Here is a 21,173-nt window from a genome sequence, read left to right on the forward strand (position 1 = left end):
AGGCCCTGACCATGGGCCCCCTAACCAAGGAGAGCAGATACTCTGGCAAGCATAAAATTCTGATTGACTTAAGGGATGCTCTTGGGTCACATGTGGCCAGTCTTTTTATTCAAGAGCATGCAAAAATCAATGGAGATATAGATGTTATCCTTCAGTGTGTCCTTAGTTTAGAAATGATCCTGTGGGGTCCAACAAGTGTCATTGGCCTAACCTCTACCTACAAATTTATGATCTATATGTCAGTGAAAAATTATTCATTCTGGCATCAAAGTGAAAGCACTTAATAGTACTAAATACGGCCATAAGTTTTTGCCTCATAAGAACAATGAATTAATAGCCTATCATGCCTAATAAGCTGTCTCTGATATGCAAATTATGTGGGAATCTCTATATGTATGTTGTGGTACACTTTTGAGGCTAGACTTTTCCAAGTGATATAACTGATTCCTATTTTATTCCATACAGAAACACAGACAACTTAAGTCTCATTCTGCATAACTTGCAATTTTTATTAATATGTTCCAATGTTATCAAAGGTGTTGAAATGCGAAATACATTCCCTTCATTTTCCAATCCTCCTATAGCTTGTATATCAGAGAACTGAGAAGTCTGTCCAAGAACATAACTCTATTTCTCTCTTATGTCCTTGCTATTTCCAAGTGACTTAATTCCTTTAAAACAGAAACTGTTTGTCTTTTTGTAAAACAAACAGCAACTATTTGTTTTCAACATTGACAAAACTTGTGTAACGTGAAAGTTCATCTGTATTGGTAAAAGTCATTCTGGCTGAAAGTTTAACTGTAATTTCAGACAATAAAAGTTGGACTTACCCAAATCTAATTTTAAGATCAAGGCATCAACCATCCCTCAACAGAGACGGGGGTGCCATAGACTTTCTGCAACTTATGATCCACTGCTCACCAAGTCACATGTGCTATCTACATGATGTGATGTCACAGAAGCAGTATATTGCTTCTTCCTTGACAGAGTTGGTAAGGAAAAAATTTGGCTCCGATTTTTGTGTTCAAAATTAATGTTAAACTTTGATAACACTTTGTCTGGTTAATGGTGTACTTAAAAGTCTATAACAACAACTTCTAATAAGCTGGAATACAAATTCACTGTACTCATAAGTCGTTAACATTTATGTATGACAGTTAATACATTTTCAACAATGGTTGCTGATTTGGGAAAGTTTAACTCGATTCATTTTCAAAATTTCCAGGCCTTATTCTTAAACTACTAGTACTACTGAATAGTATGAAATTTCACATTAAATTTTATACAATATCATGTACTTTCCCATTTAGATAATACTGTTACAATTTCTGTCATAATCATCAGCTTGTAATATATTTTACAAATCAACTTTACGGACTCTATTTTTTATCCAATCACACTGTTCGTATCAGAGCTCTGCTAGTCCCTCTGCTGCTGCCAGGCTGAACAGGAAGTTCTCATTGGCCGGCGCCATCTTTCTTTCTCTCAAGGCATCCAGGGTGATGAGGGGTTTCCCCCCTTCCTCTGCAGGGGTGGCCAACGACTTGACTTTGTTGAGCAGCTCTTTTGTTTTCACTGCAATTTCCTATGGAAGATGGAAAAATGTTATTTGGTGGGCTGACTACTCTCTCTTTGCAGCCAGGGGCAAGCAGCTCACAATATGCGACGCAAAATCGCAAGGGTCTGGAGCAGCTGCCATTTGGCAGGTGACCTCAATACAACAGTTATTTCCCCAGGAGCGGCCATGGGACTAAAGGTTTTGACTTTTGAATTACTCACACTGGGAAGGACTCAACTACTCGTGCTTGAGGTACGGTTCTCTTCAAACACGGGACTGGTATAATGTATTGGACAATTTCCATATGAGGGACCAACACAACGAAAGCTTTGGTACTCATTTTCACCTGAGAAGAAAGCCATGAAAAGTGCCTTTCCCAAGTGCACATCACTCATCAGTGGCAAGTATTAACAAATTCGAACCCATGACTTCTGGTTTGTGAGCCAAATGCCCTGCCATTACAACACACAACCCAACCAAAAATTATGTTTGACCTAACATTACAAACAGTATCAAACATTTTGCAGCCAGCAAAACACAGAGAGGACAACAACAAGGACACAGTCATCTTTTATGTAGGTCACAAACCCGCAGGCATACTTTATCACTGTCAAAGATAAAATACCTACCTTGTTGCTTTCACCAAATTAGCAAAGCCTGACCTTAAGGCTAGGGAAAGAATAGAAGTAGACAGACCCAAGAGGACACTGGCTGAAGGAGAGCACGGCACCTTATTTGGGAGAAGCATTTCATCTTCTGGCAGGGCTAATGACAATGAGGGGATCTTAAGACGTAAGCTCGGGGTATTAAAGGTCACCTCCTTACGGGTATTTGGGGACAAGATGGGGGTCAATGACCTTATCATCCATGAGGTCAGAGGAAAAGGCAGTTGACAACCTCACCATAAAGGATTGCAGATGTTCAGACAGTTGATTTTCTGAGGGAAGGAGGGACGTTATACCAAAAATAAAGCAGAAAAAAGGCTAGTTCAAGGTTTTAAAGGCACATGCATAAGGTCAAAGGTGATGGCACCTAATATGTGTCTTGTTTCAATGTGTCAGGTACTGCATGGTACAGAAAACTGAGAATGGCCCATTTCGCTACAAAGGAAACTGTATGGTTAAGTACTAGTATCTGACTCCAACGTATGTCTTGAAATCCTATGTTCATGTAAACAATGCTAACAGTGCCTTAGTCTGTAACTTTGACTGTAGAACTTGATGACCTGTATATCATCCTCTGTAGTGACCATGCACTGGCTCAATACTTTTGCTTACTAAACTGAGGATAGTGGTGAGTGTGAGTGAGTGAGTGAGTGAGTGAGTGAGTGAGCGAGTGAGCGAGTGAGTGAGTGAGTGAGGAGTGAGTGAATGAGTGAATAAGTGAGTGAATGAGTGAGGAGTGAGTGAGTGAGTGAGGAGTGAGTGAGTGAGTGAGTGACTGTGAATTCATTAATTTTTCTTGGAGTTTAATTCCACTTTAGGTGTGAATAGGAGATTTTGTCCATGATTTAAGTTTGCATATCTATAGTAAAAAAAAAAAGTACTGTAGCACAGAAACAATTTAGCTGCCAGTGGGAAGGCACCATGAAAGTTGCAAATATTTCAAGATTAATAGTTTTTGCTTTTTCTTGATCATGTTGATTGTATGTTTATGACAAAAAATCGAGATAGGTAGACAACACAAACATCTACTACATGTAATACTAAAGTGTAATATGTAACAATCTAAACCCTCTCTCTATATTGTCTATTTACTTTTGCATAATTTTGTGATATTGCAGAGTGATTATAAGACACATTCTGTCTGAATCATTACCTCATTCCATGATGGTCAGACTCACCTTGATGACCTGTTGGTTCTCCATCCCATCATCCTCTGCACACTGTACCATCGCCATGGCGATATCTTTGTGGATCTTGCCCATTGCCATGGACTCTGGGAGGGGAAATGAGAGAAAAGAAGTATATCAAATGGCCTAACATCATGAAAATAAGAACTGATATAGATGTTGTTGCAAAAAGGTCAATAACAGTGGCTTTCCCAATGGTATTGTGACAGTCATACCATAGGGAACCATCCAAAATTGATTTACATTTGAGTGATATTTACCTCCATGAAATGTCATGGAGGTTATATTTAATTTTTACCCTGCGTTTGTCTGTGTGTGTGTGTGTGAGTGTGTGTGTAAACAAGATAACTCAAGAACGGCATGATGGATTGGTTTCATACTTGGTGTGTTGGTAGGGTGTGATGAAAGCTGGAAATGATTAGATTTTGGGCCCCCTAGCGGCTTCCCTTGGTACTGCAGCGCAACCTCCGGTTTTTGCTATCTCGTGTTCTGAACATGCTATGGTCACGATTTTTGAGTGTTAGATAGCTCTCGTGCTCAGGAATAAGTGACATAAGTTTGGGCCCCCTAGCGACTGGGTTTGGGATAGCAGGGGCATTTTTGTCAAAAACTTCTGAAGAGGATAACTCAAGAAGGGAACAACGGATTTTCATGATTTTTAGTATGTAGGTACCTTAGACAATGTTGTACAAGATAAGATACTAATTATGCAAAATACAAAAGTACATTTGCATGATTTATGAGATAATTCTTTCATAGCAGTTTTTTCAATGTATCTCTTGTCCCGGACATGATATGGTCTTGAGATTCGTGTGTTAGATAGCATGCAGTGTCATGCTAAAGTGGGGCAAGTTTCAGCCCCCTAACATTTGATTTCGGAACTGCAGGGGCGATTTTGTCAAGACATTCCAAAGAGGATAACTGCAGAAAGGATTGACGAATTGACATCATTTTAGGCAGGTAGCTTAGGCAAAGACGTTTATAATGATATACATATTGTGCTAATGAGTACTTAATTTGCATAATTAATGAGGAAATTGTATAATTTCATTGTTTTCAATAACTGGACTTCAATAAATGTAACACATGTTAATTATGATAGGTGCAATTTAATCAGATATCAAATATGGTAATGGGGAACTTATTTGCATAATTTGTGTAAGAATTGCCAAACCTCTTTTAAATATGATCAATGATCGGAATTGTATTACTTATTGTGACATGTGTACGTTACTCTGATGAACAACACCATGCATAAATTATGTTAATGTTAGTTAATCGCATAAAATTTACAAAAGCTCTAGATATTCATGGAGGTATGAGGTCACCGAACTCTATATAACCAGTTTCCTAGTTAGCTGTACTTGTATTGAATTGTTCTGCCAGTTACTGTATCTGCATTGCAATGCCCAGATACATTAGGAAGTGTTCACACCACACCTTTAGCGTGAGGTGCTACCGATATCTCGCCGTCCGAAAGGTTCACGAAGACGTCATACAAGTCCGCTCTACTCTCTACCATGGGGTCAGTGAACCCTGCGATGTAGTGTCCACACGACTTTAGATCCTCCAACTCCTCTTCTACAAGCTCAACATTTGTGTAGAGGATGTTCCAGTTCTGTCTGTGCCACACAAAGGCTGGGAATGCTCTGAAAATAAGATGCAAGACATTTGAAAGAAATAATTGTAGGGTGTTTTGCTCAGAACCCAGGGGTCCTGAGTTTGAATCCTGTCATGTTACCAATCTTGTACCATTGGGAAAGGTAAATTACACAACTTTCCTCACTCCACCCAGATGTAAAAATGGGTACTTGACAGTGGTTGGGGAGGTGAAAGGCAGTGGAAGGAGAGGGACAGGGCTTCTTTATCAGCTTTGACAAAAGCTCCTTGCTCTAAGGTAGAAACAGTTTAACCTGTGATGCTTGTTTTCCTGGAAACTGCATTTCTTTAACGAGTCAGTAGGTGGGACTAGATTACACTTTCAAAACATAAAAAAAATTACTACTGAAAGGCAGAAAGTTTACTTTCAACCTGCGTATACAATAGTCCACACACCAAACTAGATCAAAATGCTTGCCTTTTTGGAAACTGCAATTCTGTAACCTATCAGTAGGTGTAGCTTAAGGTTACACTTTCAAAACACACAATGTTTTCCTAATCAAAAGTGGAAACAGTTTACATAGAACTTGATGTGCAAAAGACCAAACATAGATCAAAATGCTTGGCTTTTAGAAGCTGCACTTCTTTAAAGGGGCATTCCACTCCAGAAGGGAGTCTTGTTTTCCAATAAATAATGTGTCAATGAATACACAATCAGCCGAATTTTGTGGAATTCACCTTGGGATGAATTACGTGATGTGTGTTTTATAAAACAATAATGACACTCACTAAACCCATGCAGACCCTACCCATGCATTCCCTATAGGCATAGACACTTTGTTTATCGTACATATTTTCGGAATAAATGAGGTACGCTGAGCACACCGAGAAGGCAAATTTCTCTTAAGATAGCAAAGAATACAAGAACAATACGAAATTTCTTAGCGAACCTGAAATTAGTTTGGTAACAGGTAACCTTAACTAAAAGTTCTGCATTTTATTCAGCCATAGGATTTATTCAATTAGATGGTACTTGGGGAGTTTAGTAGAAGACTGAATGCTTTTGAGGCATGCGGAGCAAGTGGGTACTTTATCGTATAATGTGAAGTAGTATGCAGTTATCACTTCCTAAAATGAATATCTATCGGAAAATAACACTCCCGTGTGGAGTGGAATGCCCCTTTAACCACTCAGTAGGTGGGGCTTTCCAAACGGCTTACTTTACTGCATACATTGACTCAATTAGGCTATGTTGATTACTACATGCAGTATATTTAACCCAGGACCTCAATGATTGAGGTCCTGGGTTGAATATACTAGTAATCAACATAGCCTAATTATTGCCTCTCACAGGCCTGCACTTGACCTTTGACCTACCTGACTGTCTCTAGAAGACCGTCCAGGTGCGGATGGTAGACAACAAGTTTCTTCTTCAGGAGTATGGCTGTGTAGATGAGTATACTCTCCACTCCAAACCTGTTCACTATATCTGCAGTAGACAGTACATACCACACAGACAGAAATTTTACCACCGTCACAGATAAAAGTTGTGCAAAAGGTTTTGTGAAAGTGATCTTGAACAAGTTTTGCTTAGTAACGAACACAAAGAACAGATGAGCTATCATTCCACTGGTTATGAGAGAGACGACACAATCCACATAATCAAATCAATGTGGCCTGATTGTCAGATTATATAAGGTCCTTACAATGTTTGTGGTCCTACCTTTGACTGACCCCGCAGCGTACGCTTTCCTTGGGTCAAACTCCTTTACCAGGAAGGTACCGTTTTCTTCGCTCTGACACGACCCCCTGGTGACGACAGCGAGATAGAACTGTAGCATGGCGGCGGGGCTGCCCGTTCTACTGTACGCCTTGCACAGGATACGGGAGAAAGTCTCGTACTTCTCAGGGTTGAAGTCCTTGGAGATGATGACTAAGGAAAAGTGCGTCACCTAGAAAAACAGGATTACTAACTTATTAGGATTATATGCAACGTCACTCTTATGTAAATCATGTTTAGACAGTTCCTTTGGTAAGACAACACCAATATTATATGCTTTGCATCCTTCCTAGAAGTGTGATTTATTTAGGCTCTTTATCCAATGTATCCATGCAATAACCTAAAACCATTATGCACTCCAACTTTGGCAACAACTTGTAGCACCTTTTCAGTTTTCAATTTTGAAAAGTTCAAAAGTGCGTACTTTATTTGAGAAAATACAGTAGGTGCGCCAGAGAATAGGGTGCACCAAAAAAAAATTTTGGTTGCAAAACATGAAATAAAGTACAATGTCAGAAAAATAAACCTACAAAAATATTTGGGTAAACCGTTGCACCCACTGAAAAGGTGCTTAAACCCCACTGTTACACTACTCCCCCTTTTCTTTTCTAGATTTGTACTCGAATCTCCGAGTTTGATATCCCTGTATGGCACATCTCTACTAGTAGCCTGTTACTCACAGGGCCGTCATGCAAATCAGTGACACACTAGGAGAGTAGAAACAGAAAGAAACAACATGCCGACACCCGGGATCAAACCCGGGCCGGCAGATCACAAATCCATCGTGTAAACCACAAAGCTCAGAGCTGTTGGCGTGGTCAGTTTGGCAGCGCTTGAACATCACTGTTACAGGTGCACCCAATGTGCACATGCATCCAGCATTTCGAGCTCAGAACTATAGTATTGTACCTTAGGTAGTGGGTCTCCATCCTGAACCTGTGATGATTTGATGTAGTACCACTGTCGGTGCCACTGACCGTACACAAACGACGGGATGTTCGCCGGGTCGGCCGCCAGCTGGGACTTCCTGGTCAGCACATCTCTCTGCTGCTGACTGACCGATGGGTACGACCACGTCCATAACACATCACCACTCGTGTCTCTCTCTGGATGTATACAAACATAAAACATAAGGTAAAAGTAGAGGTAAACATCATAGTCCTGTAGCATTTTTATGGCTGTAAGGTCAGTGGGTTGCTATCCACTGTGTGTAAGGCACAGTGTTGGAGGGCGAAGCAATACGGGGCAATAGCGCAGTATCGCCTAAAGTACGGCCTGACCAGCAGGAGGGCTGGGACCAAGGGCAATACGAAATAACCCGTGTTGTCTTTTATCCTTATGTCATTTTTTTTTATGGTTCTCCTGTCGGTTCGACAGATGAGCAGGCAGACAGGCATTACCTGTTTTGCCTGACCTGCACATGACTTTTTATGGTGAAGGAGGGGTGTGCAATTCCTTCTCCACCCTCTCGTCTACTGGAGCACTAAGTCTCACAGGGACAGAACTGTATGACACCGTACGGCTTCAGCAGATGCAGCTTTGTTTTTCGGAGTATCCGTCTCCTAGGAGGACTGCCAACCAAGGATGTAAGGGGTTCCTCCTACCCCTTGTGCCATGGCGCAGCTAGATACTCATTTACACCTGAGTTAAGTGAGGAAAGTCGTGTTAAGTGCCTTTCCCAAGGGCACAAGATCGGTGACACTGCAGTAGGATTCGAACCCGCAACCTCTCGGTCTCCAGCCGAATATGCTGCCACTGCGCCACGCGGCCCCACTGGGCGGCAATAACGTTCGATACAGGTGTTCCGGACTGGGTGATAAAAAGCCATATCATACAGGATTTGAAGTTTTATCACACAGGCTTCCATCGAATAATTCGAGCATACCAAGTGCAGCACGGTCGAAAATTCGAATACCTGATTCGGACGTTAGAACATTGCTGTTGTAAACAGTTTTGTTCATGGGCACCATATTTTCTCAACTTCATATAATGAAATAGTACAACACTGTGTATTCCACATCACCCTCTGTCCCAGCCCTCCCGCGGATCGGATCGCCATTCCGGTGATCCCTACCCGCAGTCGGGCTGGTACCTCGGGTGATACGGAATACACCGTGTTGTATTTTACACACAATTTCAGTTTTACAAATATCTTTCTACATCCTTGACAAAATTAAGGTTATCATGAACAAAAACTCACAAGGAGGAACTTTGGCCCCTCCCCATTTTATTTGTTTATCTGGACTTTGCCAGCAAAAATACAACTTTTTAACGAAAGAAAACAATTTTAAAGTCAGAGAAGACAATTATTATCACTAGAAGTATATCTTGTCAGAAATGATGAATCTAAAAGTGTTGTTTAACGTAAGAACTTGACAAATCTTACCTATGAGAGATGCTGCAACTAAGTCAGCAAGCGCCGCCATCTTAAAGGGTCTGTATGGAGTTTGTGGGGGAACTGTAAAGGTAAACTTCGTCACTTTTATGAAACTTCAACTCCACATTTGGGGCATTTATACCGATTTAAAGTCAAAAATATCAATTGACAAAGTTGTTTTATGTGAAAGTAAAGTTGAGGGTGGGTCAAGAAAGATAAGTGGATAACTGGGTAACAGAAATACGTCATCTAGACCCTCCTGTTGACCTGAGATGACCCCAACATGGCGGCGCCCAGTGAAAACGTGCCAGCCGATGTCCGGGATTTTGTGTCGTCTCATCCGGGATTTCAGATCCTTCCGGAGTCTACAAGAGTAAGATAGCGAATTGTTGTGTTTATACTTCTTACTTGTATATACTCGTAAAAAGAAGAATAGCTTTTATTAGAATAATATTAAATGTTGTTGTTGTTTACGTCTGGTCGTTGTTGACATATTCTTCTTCACCCCTTCCCTTTTCGATATTGTGTTGAGTTGTTTTATTGACAGTGGTTTGATGCTTGAGGCCGCCGCCTATAGCTCACTCATGATACATGAGGCCATCTTATGCATGGGTTTTAGCTACAGGTCATCATCTGATATCATAATACACCGTTACACGTGCGGCTGTAAATGTTTAACTCTCGAGTACAACATGGTGTATTCCGTATCACCCGAGGTACCATAATTTGCTAATACGCGTATACGCAAGGTTGTATTTTATTCACGTCTTACCCACCCGAGAAAACAAGTTTCAACGCCACATGACGAGACAGAATTTGAGAAAATAAGCCCTTTCACACAGAGGTCAGAACGCATGTGCAGCGACAGGAATTCTAGGTATTAAATACATGTATGTCAAAGGGTAACCAAGGAGCTTATATTGAATATAAGCTCCTTGGGGTAACAATGTCCAGGCGGAATTGAATTCAATTTCAGGACAGCCGCGTGGCGCGTTGGTACACCCGATCTCTCGATCTCGGAAGTTACTTGTGCTTGGATGGGGGACCAACCAAGGACGTCGGGATTGCTACCTCACGAAGCTTTCCACGAAATCGTCTTCCAGGAGGGACGTAAAATAGGGGTCCCGTGCTCGAGGAGGTGCCTCGACCACGTTAAACAGCCTCATTACCCTCACTTTGGGTACCTACTGGCTGCAAAATACACCCGATATTATTATTATTATTATATTACCTAAAATTCCTGTTGTTGCACATGCGCTCTAACATCTAGATCTGTAAAAGGGCTTATTTGGACCAAAAATTTTAACAACAGCAAATATAACAATGTCCTAATTGAGTATTCAAATTTTTGGTAGGTGCAAACTTGATTGAATGCCATCCAGTTTCACTCACTCTGTCGGTGCCCTAAAAATATTGGCTTTAATATTACTATTAGAGCAGCAAGTGCAAGGAGCCCCAGTAGAAATCGGTTGGTACTCTGAGGCAAGCTGCACACACGAAGTTTGTTCAATTATTTCATGGAAGCCTGTAGAGACCCATGTGATAACCCAGTCGATAACCCATATCAAACGTTATAGCATAGGTTTGACATAAAAGGCACATGATAAATCAAACCCAATAATACAGGCTAATTGTCGTAGATCTATGAGATCTAAATAACTTCCTTTTCGACCATTTTTGTTGCTTTTATCTTACAGGTCCTCTGTACCCTAACCGGACATGAGCTGCCCTACCACCTCCCGTCGCTTCAGACGTACGCCAACGGTAAAAAGTACAAGAACCTGGTGTCGGGGATTAAGACAGAGGACAGCTTCGACTACAAGAAATTCGAACCTCACATCATACCCAACAACAAACCAAAAAGACGGTATGTACAAGTCAACGCATTAGATTGTTTCTATCTGCCATAATTGATCTCCAGGCAGATCTACTGGTGGTTTAAGGCCTAGAAAAAAAATGTTGTGTTTCCTGTTTCAGAAAATTAGGGTCATTGGTAGGGATTATCTTTTTTTTCTTGTAATTGTTTTTAGGCTGGCCAAAACATTTTCAGAAATTTACAAATCATTCCTTGAAATAACCACTATAAAAAATCCACAGCTCAGAGAGAAAACCTGGTTATACTTCAAATTAATTTATAAAACATAAAAATGCAGTATAAACATATATCTGAAGTTATGATTTTGATATATATTAGGGGGTAAATTTAGGTATGATTTAGTTATCACATTTTAGACCTTGTATGCCTTGTAAAATTAATGTTTAGTGATAATGCAAGTAATTTCCATTGTAATGTGTCCTTGTTTAGGTAAGCAAGCCTGATAACTGTTTTAGAGAAACAAATGGCTCTACTACTAGCACTTCTATAAACTTCTATAAAAAGTGCAATAAAGTCAAACTCAAAACCAGGCCGTATTTACGTTACAGTATGACCCCTGGGGCTCCATGCTTCGATTTGCATGATTGGACTGCTTTTTTTCCAGACATGAGTTGTTCTGTACGCTAACGCTCCGACATCTGAACAAGTTACCCAGCGCTGTGTACCGCCATGTCAACGGCAGGAGGTACAAAAAGGCCCTGGAGAGATGTAAGTACTTAGTACAGTTGTCATAGACTTAGGGTAAGAACCAGTACAGTGTACCGGTTACAAAACCTTTTTTCTTGGAAAGGATCCTCTGAACCTGAAGCGGACCTGGACCTGAATTTTCCGTACTGGTACTGGTACTGGCACCGTTCAGAAACCACCTACTAGCAACTCAGCAAGGAACAAAACAGTTGCTTATGGCAGTGATGATGGCTGTTTCTTTGTATCCAAAGATCAATGGTAGGCAGACAGGTTGATTAGACGACCAGTCTGCCTGGCCTGCACGTGACTTTTTTTTTTTAAGGTGAAGGAGGGGTGTGCACTTCCTTCTCCACCCTCTCGTCTACTGGCGCACTAAGTCCTACAGGGACAGAACTGTGACAGCGTGATGAACTGCCACTGCCATATCTACCCTCTGAATAAAAGCTCCTTGTTTCAATGTAGAAAGATTTTGTCTGTGGTCTATTTGTGCTTTGTAAGTATTTGTCTGATGTAATAGCTAGGTGCCTCCAGCATCATGATATTAAAGTATTATCAATACTTTACAATGTTTATTATGTAAATGATTAGATGTAGTAGTTTTGAGTTTGCAGTGAGGGGATAACCATAAAAAGCATAAACATAAAACCAGCCTGAACATTTCAGCCTGAATGTACTGGAAGTTTGAAAAACAGGCAAATGCAACCTTTATGGAGAATATTTAAGAGCCAAACAAATAGAGATAAGATTTCATTATGGTGTAACTTTTAATTGTCTAAACAAACATTTAATCTTTCCGTATGGTGCATCGTATTCATCACAGACTTCCTTTTTTTCAGGGGAGGAATGCCAAAGGACAGGGGAAAAGTTTGTCCCCCTCTGCAAGCAGAACAAGAAGAGGAGTGAGAGTTTAGACGACAGCTCGGCTGAGAAAAAGTTCTCAAAGACTCAAGAGACGGACAGTGAGAGTGAAGAAGACTCTGATGACAGCATGAGTGATCTGTACCCAGGTAAAGGGTCCAAACAGGGATAAGGGCTAGGAAAAAAAAAGGGTCCAAAGAGTGATAAGCAGGCCCAACTGACTTGTACACTACTGGGGGTATGGAGAGTACTGGGGGTACGGACTCACTAGGGGTACAGACACTACTGGGGGTACAGACACTACTCGGGGTACAGACCCTACTAGGGGTATGGACAGCACTGGGGGTACGGACACTACTGGGGGTACGAACACTACTGAGGTACGGACACTACTCAGGGGGTACGGACACCACTGGAGGTACAGACACCACTGGGGGTATGGACACTACTGGGGGTACGGACACCACTGGGGGTACGGACACTACTGGGGGTACGAACACTACTGGGGTACGGGCACTACTGAGGGTACGGACACTACTGGGGGTACGGACACCACTGGGGGTACGAACACTACTGGGGGTACGGACACCACTGGGGTACTGACACTACTGGGTGATTTAAAGAGATGTCGCAAGGCGGCATCAGTATGGTATTAGCCTGAGGTACATGTATACACACTTAACATATTTACAAAATGTAGGTGTTGAAGACAAGCTTGAGACGGATTCTATATAACAATGTTTTTTATGTAGCAGTGTTATGCCAGGTGGAATGATAAGTTATAAATTTGGTGTTAGATATGTTAACTACAGCCAACAGGCACGTCCAGCTACATGTATATTTCCTACAGTTTTCTACCCATTGTTTATCAGTGTGCAAATTTACTGCGGTACCATATTTGGTTCTACTGGTGGCTTTCCTTTAGTTGGGACTTGTTTGGAAAGGATTAAAGTGTACAGAAATACAGTCATATGGTTGTATTAGGCCTTGAAGTCCTTTTCCATATGTATCACAGCACCGAGGAAATGAGTCTGACAGGATCTGGGGTTGATAACAGTCATGGTTAAATTCAACTAATATTGTTTTATATTTATTCAAAACTACTACAATATAGAAATAAGGCCACAGTAAGTAAATTTTATGGATGACTTCAGTGCGCTCATGAATTTTTGCCTGATTTCAGGAAAAAAAAAAGAAGATCTTCAGGGATGGTCAGATAGACCGAAATAGGCAAACATGTTGTGTTGTAGCCTAATAATCATACATGTAGAAGTGACACTAGTTAGGTAGCCATGACTATGGTTGCACAAGTGAAACTTGTTGAATAGTTGTAAACGTGCCACCAATATGGAAGCCGTGAATGTAGTTGCCAGCTTGCTAAGTGCTACCAGTGTACCACACTAGTATCACTTTTACTATGCTAGTTCACTTCTTTAATACAAGAATGAATGCCTTGTTAGTTGTGATGCCACGTTTTGTCACTTCAAATTGTAAATTAACATAATATGGTGTGTATTTTGGAAATTTAGCCATCTCGTTTTTTTTCACCCAATCTTGTTTGTTTTTTCACACTATCTCATTATTTTTGCACTCTGCAAAGGATGTCATCCAGAAAATTGACTTGCTGTGGCCTAAAGATGAAAGCAAGTCATCTGCAAATCCGCAACATCCATATCATAGTTCAGATTTCCCGAACAGAGGGGCAAATTGCATGAATTATCAATTTTTTACATCCAGCCAACTGTTTTCCACAAACGGTCTACATTAAGAGTTGATGACGATGGCGGGAAACGAGGCACGGCTTCCCTCCTTGGTCTTGGTTTCGAGTTTTCTGCTCCTTTTTCCGGCAACGGCACTATGTGGAAGTGAAGCACTGCATTGCCCAGATGGCTGCGGTCATTCCACCGTGTTTGGACGGAACGTTGTCTGTCGCTGTCCGGATAAAAATTGGGCGGGCTTGCCCTGCAGCTGGTTTGGATACGGAGGAGCGTACAGCTTCCCCGCATGTCTCGACGCCATACCGACCGACTTCCACGAAGCCACGGTAACGATCTTCATCAAGCATCTCCGTTTGTCTACGATTCCGGAGCGGTCCTTTCCCGACAGTCCAAAAGTGGAGCACCTTTACATCGAAGAGTCAAACGTTTCTACGGTACAGCCAGGAGCTTTCCGAGGCCTCCCATTGGTGCACACTCTAAACCTTGAAGATAACCGGATCTCCGGTCTTGGTACGTTCAAATTATTGGTTTTACGACTCACTTTAGTATCATGATATAATTAGTGTGCATACATGTATTATGCAAAATTATGTAGTCTTTCATGAAATATAATTTTGAATCTGGAGGAATCAGCAATAAACTAATACAAGAAAGGCCACATTTTAGACAAAAATGCAGCATGTTTCCAAATTAAGGGGAAACAAATTAAAGGAAAAAAATTATTCATACATACATTGTAACAGCTACAAATGTAATACTTTAAACATTTCCACCAGTTCTAAGCTGGGCATGGTCATTAATATAAATATTGTGCAAAGGCAACTTATAATATACAACCGACCAATTTTTGAATGACGGGAGGCTAGGAAGAATTTTAGTTTTTTTTAGTGCTGATAAGACAATAAAATGTGGAAAGTTGACAAGAAAGTTTGCAGATAACGTTTCTTCCCACCCCTCCTACAGTTGTACCATCAGACTTTGGTGTAGATTTACTACGTTCAAAAATTGGGCTTTAATTAGCATTATCATGTTCCATACAAGCACAATTAATATCCAAATTACTCATGCAAATGATTTTGCTCAAATTTTTAGAGCACACTTTCCTTGGTCAAATCAGTTTAAACTTTTCCAGTCTGTTTGATGATTTTTATTTTCTTTATTGTCATATGACTGACATTGATGGTGAAAAGTATCTATCACCTAATAATATCAAAACTGCGCATGTTGTTTTGACCTTGATTGAAGTCATGGCCATTAAATGTATTTCTCTTTTCTTTGTCTTCAGAACCGGACACATTCCATGGGCTTGTAAAGGTGGTCAACTTGAACCTTGAAAAGAACGCCATTTCTGTCATATCCCAACATGCTTTCCGTGGCCTACCTGCCCTCGCCAGGTTGGGGTTGGGCATGAATCGCCTGCGTTCCGTGCCGGTCAATGCACTTCTGCTGCCCAAAGCACTGCTGCTTGCAAGCCTGGTAACAAATCACATCACCACGATCGACAGCCAGGTCCTGCGTCTGAGCAAAAACCAGAAGTTGCGTCTGATGATGGTCGGCAACAAGCTGAGCTGTGACGGGAATCTCACCTGGTTCATCTGCAACCTACCGGACCTGGAGCAGATATCTTCTCCGGACATCCTGAGGTGTGCATCGCCGGCTGACCTATGTGGAACTCTCCTTACCACCATAAAGAAGGACATCTGTCAGACCGTTACGGACAAGTCACCACAGAGGAACACGTTCGGTAGACGTGATGGAATGTCCACCATGACGGGGCCTCTTACCATTAACACCAATGAAGCCATTCCCACAGAGATGCTGTACACAAGCAGCATGGCAGGCTCCGAGTATACAGCAGGGATCGACACTGTCACTCTTCTTGGCGGCCCAATCGTGACAGAGCACGATGACCGTCGAAACTTCAATGCCATCATCACTGCTGTCTTTGTGCCCATCCTCCTTGTGTTGGCATCAGCAGTGGTTGTCTACTTGTACCCTTGCCATGGCACAGGTTTGGCTCGTCACAACGCACATGCAGAAACAGACGGAAGCGACAAGGTCGAGCCGTACGCTGTGGTTTACTCAAACTCAACCGGACTGCCGCCGTTGGATGGAGGCTCTACTGCTACAGGCAGACAACCAACTCCTGTTCAGGACCAGACATCAGAAGACGACATTGAGCCTTACGCTGTGTCATACGTTGATGTGTCAGGGAAGGGGAAAAACGGCAAGCTTGCACCGTACGCAACAACTTCCTTTGCTAACATCCAAACGTCAGAAAACAGTGATGACATTCAGCCATACGCTGTAGCATACGTCGATGTGTCAGGGAAGGGGAAAAACGGCAAGCTTGCACCGTACGCGACAACTACCATTGATGAATCGCCAGGGCCACAGCTTCAGCCATATTTTGTGACCCACGAAGAAGACCCAGGGCCACAGCTTCAGCCATATTCTGTGACCCACGAGGAAGACCCAGGGCCACAGCTTCAGCCGTATTCTGTGACCCACGATGAAGACCCAGGGCCACAGCTTCAGCCATATTCTGTGACCCACGAGGAAGACCCAGGGCCACAGCTTCAGCCATATTCTGTGACCCACGAGGAAGACCCAGGGCCACAGCTTCAGCCATATTCTGTGACCCACGAGGAAGACCCAGGGCCACAGCTTCAGCCATATTCTGTGACCCACGATGAAGACCCAGGGCCACAGCTTCAGCCATATTCTGTGACCCACGATGAAGACCCAGGGCCACAGCTTCAGCCATATTCTGTGACCCACGAGGAAGACCCAAGGCCACAGCTTCAGCCATATTCTGTGACCCACGAGGAAGACCCAGGGCCACAGCTTCAGCCATATTCTGTGACCCACGATGAAGACCCAGGGCCACAGCTTCAGCCATATTCTGTGACCCACGATGAAGATCCAGGGCCACAGCTTCAGCCATATTCTGTGACCCACGATGAAGACCCAGGGCCACAGCTTCATGCATATGCTAAAACCTGCTCTGACAACCCAGAGCAAGGCAATGACCATAAGATCCAGCCTTGTGCAACAAACTATGCAGACCCCAAGAAGTTACAAGAGGCGGTACAGGAGCAGGTCACTGACAAATATCAGTAACCAACAGATATCAAATGTCAACCAACCAGTCACCTAATCACTACCAACACAGGCTTACACGGAACCAAACTATGAGAGGGGTCATCCTTCAAGGACAGACAGCAGGGGCACTTACGGAGTGGACAAGGGTCAGGATGTTCCAAGTGTGCTGTACAGGAGTGGTTCACAGCACACCACTGACAGACAATTAAAAGCTGTGCAACACAACTCAGGTACAGCCTGAAAGTTAGGACAGCACAAATTCTCACATGCTGTATAACCCAGCTCATGGACAGCCTGAAAGTTGTTAGGACAGCACAAGTTCTCACATGCTGTATAGCACAGCTCATGGATAGCCAGAAAGTTGTTACGACAGGCTCAGCACAAGTTCTCACATGCTGTACAGCACAGCTCATGGATAGCCTGAAAGTTGTTAGGATAGCACAAATTCTCACATGCTGTACAGCACAGCTCATGGATAGCCTGAAAGTTGTTAGGACAGCACAAATTCTGTACAACACTGTGTGATCATGACCTCACAGACAGCCTTAAGTCAGTACAGCGCATCTCATATAATGTATAATACAGCTCATGGATAGACAGAAAGATAGAACAATGGGTAGTCAAGAGTTCTACAATGAACAGCTGATTTATAGTGATGCATCACGAGCAGTTGGAAACCTATCCAGTAATCAGGTTTTGGAGACTGTTAGTAATTTTGTTGTGATCATGATCATAATCAAAACTTCAGAATAACGTGAAAAGTACTTTAAGTTAAACAGCAATTTGTTGTTCAGGTGTCAGCCTTCAACTGTGTTTTATTCCTTAGGCTTGTAATAATGTTGTGTTTGAGGCTTTGAATAGTCATGACATGTTTAGTGGCTTATGCTTTTCGCACGTTAATGATGTTGTACAATAGGCCTCTTTCCAAAACTCTGGGTCCATTGTAAAATCTGACAAGAATGTACATGTTATTGAGCAATTGGGCCAAAATGAGGATCAGGGAGTAATTTGACTGAAGTTGGGGCTCTATTTAGATTTAGATGGCCTGATTATAAGAATTTAAGTTAGAAAAAAATTAAATGTTGTGTTCCCATTTCAGCCCTGAAAAAATTAGGGCTACTAATATGTTGTTTTTTTTTTCAATATATCTTCGGCAAGGTGGTACTGCAAAGGAAGTGTAACTTACAAAGAAATTCAATGTAAAACTGAAACAAGACATTTTTATCCTGCAGTGCCCTGACCTGATTGCATGCCAGTTATTGCAGAAAGCCTGTGTCACAATTTAGTGAACAGTGGCTAAATTTGTAGATTAGCTGGACCTCGCTGAATTTGAAAATTGCCAGAGTGTCGACCATAATTGTTGCCGAAAACCTCCCCCAGCACAAATTGGACTGGGCTCTGTGTTAAGTTATTGTCTTAGCTGCTTTTTTACTACAGCTGACATGACACGGAGGTTAAAATCCCAATGAACAAACTGCTGAAAAACCCCAAAAGCCCTTTAGCTAGTAACTACCGGTACATGGGCCTTTTTGGACAAAAATGGCCATTGTTGTGGCCTTCGCTTCAGCTCCAGTTAGAAGGTATGAGGAAGATGTCTGACTCAGGCATCAAAATGTCAGCAAGTGACAAAAAAACAGAAAACTCTTATGTCCTATGATCTACCAACCTGATGAAATTATTTTCGGAAGGCCTTAGCTTGCATTTCAGTGGTTCCCACATTAGGAGTGGGAATCAAACCCAGGCCTGCCAGCTCACTAACCAAACACCATCACCTGGTATCCCAAAAGGGTTCGGACCATTTGAATTGGTCCGTTGGTAATGCTTGAATCCCATTGTTACACATGTAAACAAAAACGCAACATTTTGTCTTCATAGGCCTTAACCTACTAGTACATGTATTACACTACAGTAACTGCCGGCCCTTTGCTTTTTTTTTTTACCCAACTCAGTACAAGAGCAGACTTTACAATTATAGCAGAGTTTAAAAAGGGTTCTATATATATATTGGTGGGTTTAGTAATCTGATGATAGACCAGCCAGGCTGGTGTTCTAGAGTATCTACAATATTGCTTCTATGGTCTAAACATTCTTTGATATATTATTAGAATCAAATAGCCAACACTAGTATTGTAGAATATTGTTTATAACTGTTCATTGTCACTTGTATATCTCCTGTGTTTATACCATGCACTTGCAATTAGCCCTCGGGCATGAACTTGCAAATAAACTTTAGTATAGTACTCAAGTAATGGTTATCATTTCCTGGGATGTTGAATTTATCCAAAGACAGAAAGTATGTACACACAAATAAACACACACACACACACACTGTATCTGATTCAACACTACATGGGATACAGACACTACTAGGGGGTACGGACACTACAGGGGATACGGACGCTACACGGGGTACAGACACTACTGGGAGTACAGACTGTACGGACAATACAGAGGATATAATATGGGTATTACAGGTACTAGGTGGTACAGACAATACAGGGTATATAAAGATTACAGGGGTACGGACAATATAGTGGATGCTACATTTCTGATGTTGTTTTTATTTTAAGTCATGATTATTATAAGTAAAATGTAACGGCCAAAGCAATGAGTGCGATGAAAAAAATACCAGAAAAGCTGGAAAAAGCCTTGGAGCAAGAAACCTTGAGTATATTTTGCACGTTGATGTACTGAGTCTACATTTACATGTATTTACAAAATTTGATGTATGTTTTTTTTTTCAGCAAAGTACTTTGAAGCCGAAGATTCTGACTATGACATGGAAGTTGATGGAGCTGAAAACCCTGACAACACCCAGACTATAACAACAGGCAAGAGAAAACATCAGGTGGGATTGTGGAAATTTTTTTTTGATACATTCAAATCTTGTGGTTGTTTTTGGTCCTTTATAGCTTTGTCCTTAAAATGTCACATTGTTTTCTGTATCATATCTTTATCTGACTAACCCATACATAATCGTACACTGTACCGTGTGTCATACACACAAATCTTATGTTTGTTTTTGGTTCTTTATAGCTTTGTCCTTAAAATGTCACATTGTTTTCTGTATTAATCTTTATTTGACTAATCCATACATGTGATGTACAATGCGTACATTGTTTGGCAACATACTGATTATCATATAATGGTTTCATCTTTATTTGTTACAGGAGGCTTCAGTGCCACAGAAAAAAATGAGAGGCAATCAGAAGTCCACAACTTCCAGAAATGCGGGCAAGAACCACGGAAGGGGAGCCAAGCGTAGCCGTTGAAGTGACCTGGATTTAAATTTGTACCAGTAACAACACTGCCTAAACAGAGCATTGTTCGTTTGGGTTCGTAAGGGTAGAATCATCAGATTGAACTTTTTCAAGAGGACGATCTTGTGATGGACAAGTCATAATCTCTTCCAAACATGTTGGAATTATGTCACTAACAAGGATGCAGCAAATAAAAGAATAAAAAAAGCATGATTGACAATATCCTTCTTCTCTTTCTCCCCAGTTTGCCTAAATTCAAGTGTTTTCACTCTTGATCCTTTGGCTATACAAATGTAATGACTTAAATTGTACATGTAGGACATTCACTTCTCTGCCATCCCATCTGGGAACTGAGACATCTCTTACTCCTGGAATATTTAAGTCTCGTCCAAATTTTGGAGGAGGGTGCTGGTTGGTCCTTACATGAGTACTTCTGAAACACCCATTCGAACAGATGTTGGAACACTTGTTCGAACAGGTGATCTAGAACCCATTCCCTAATT

At 41.6% G+C, this 21,173-nt stretch overlaps 2 protein-coding genes across 2 annotated transcripts; one reads left to right on the plus strand and one right to left on the minus strand.

Moving 5' to 3' along the window:
- Positions 1-1,004: 1,004 nt before the first annotated feature.
- Positions 1,005-9,352, minus strand: LOC118421600 (DENN domain-containing protein 10-like). The gene is made up of 7 exons (XM_035828954.1): positions 9,176-9,352; positions 7,699-7,895; positions 6,733-6,961; positions 6,387-6,498; positions 4,851-5,059; positions 3,402-3,496; positions 1,005-1,585 (listed from the first exon to the last, which is right to left on the minus strand). The coding sequence occupies exons 1-7, from the start codon at positions 9,213-9,215 to the stop codon at positions 1,409-1,411; spliced, it is 1,059 nt and encodes a 352-aa protein (XP_035684847.1). The 5' UTR covers positions 9,216-9,352; the 3' UTR covers positions 1,005-1,408.
- A 14-nt stretch (positions 9,353-9,366) lies between these two features.
- On the plus strand, positions 9,367-20,890 carry LOC118421601 (surfeit locus protein 2-like). Its single transcript, XM_035828955.1, has 6 exons — positions 9,367-9,539; positions 10,864-11,033; positions 11,647-11,750; positions 12,566-12,736; positions 20,155-20,258; positions 20,581-20,890. Exons 1-6 carry the CDS (start codon positions 9,450-9,452, stop codon positions 20,680-20,682), a joined length of 741 nt encoding a protein of 246 aa, XP_035684848.1. The 5' UTR covers positions 9,367-9,449; the 3' UTR covers positions 20,683-20,890.
- The last annotated feature ends 283 nt before the right edge of the window (positions 20,891-21,173 follow it).

This window comes from Branchiostoma floridae, chromosome 8 (genome assembly GCF_000003815.2).
Source record: "Branchiostoma floridae strain S238N-H82 chromosome 8, Bfl_VNyyK, whole genome shotgun sequence".
Classification (NCBI taxonomy): Eukaryota; Metazoa; Chordata; class Leptocardii; order Amphioxiformes; family Branchiostomatidae; genus Branchiostoma; species Branchiostoma floridae.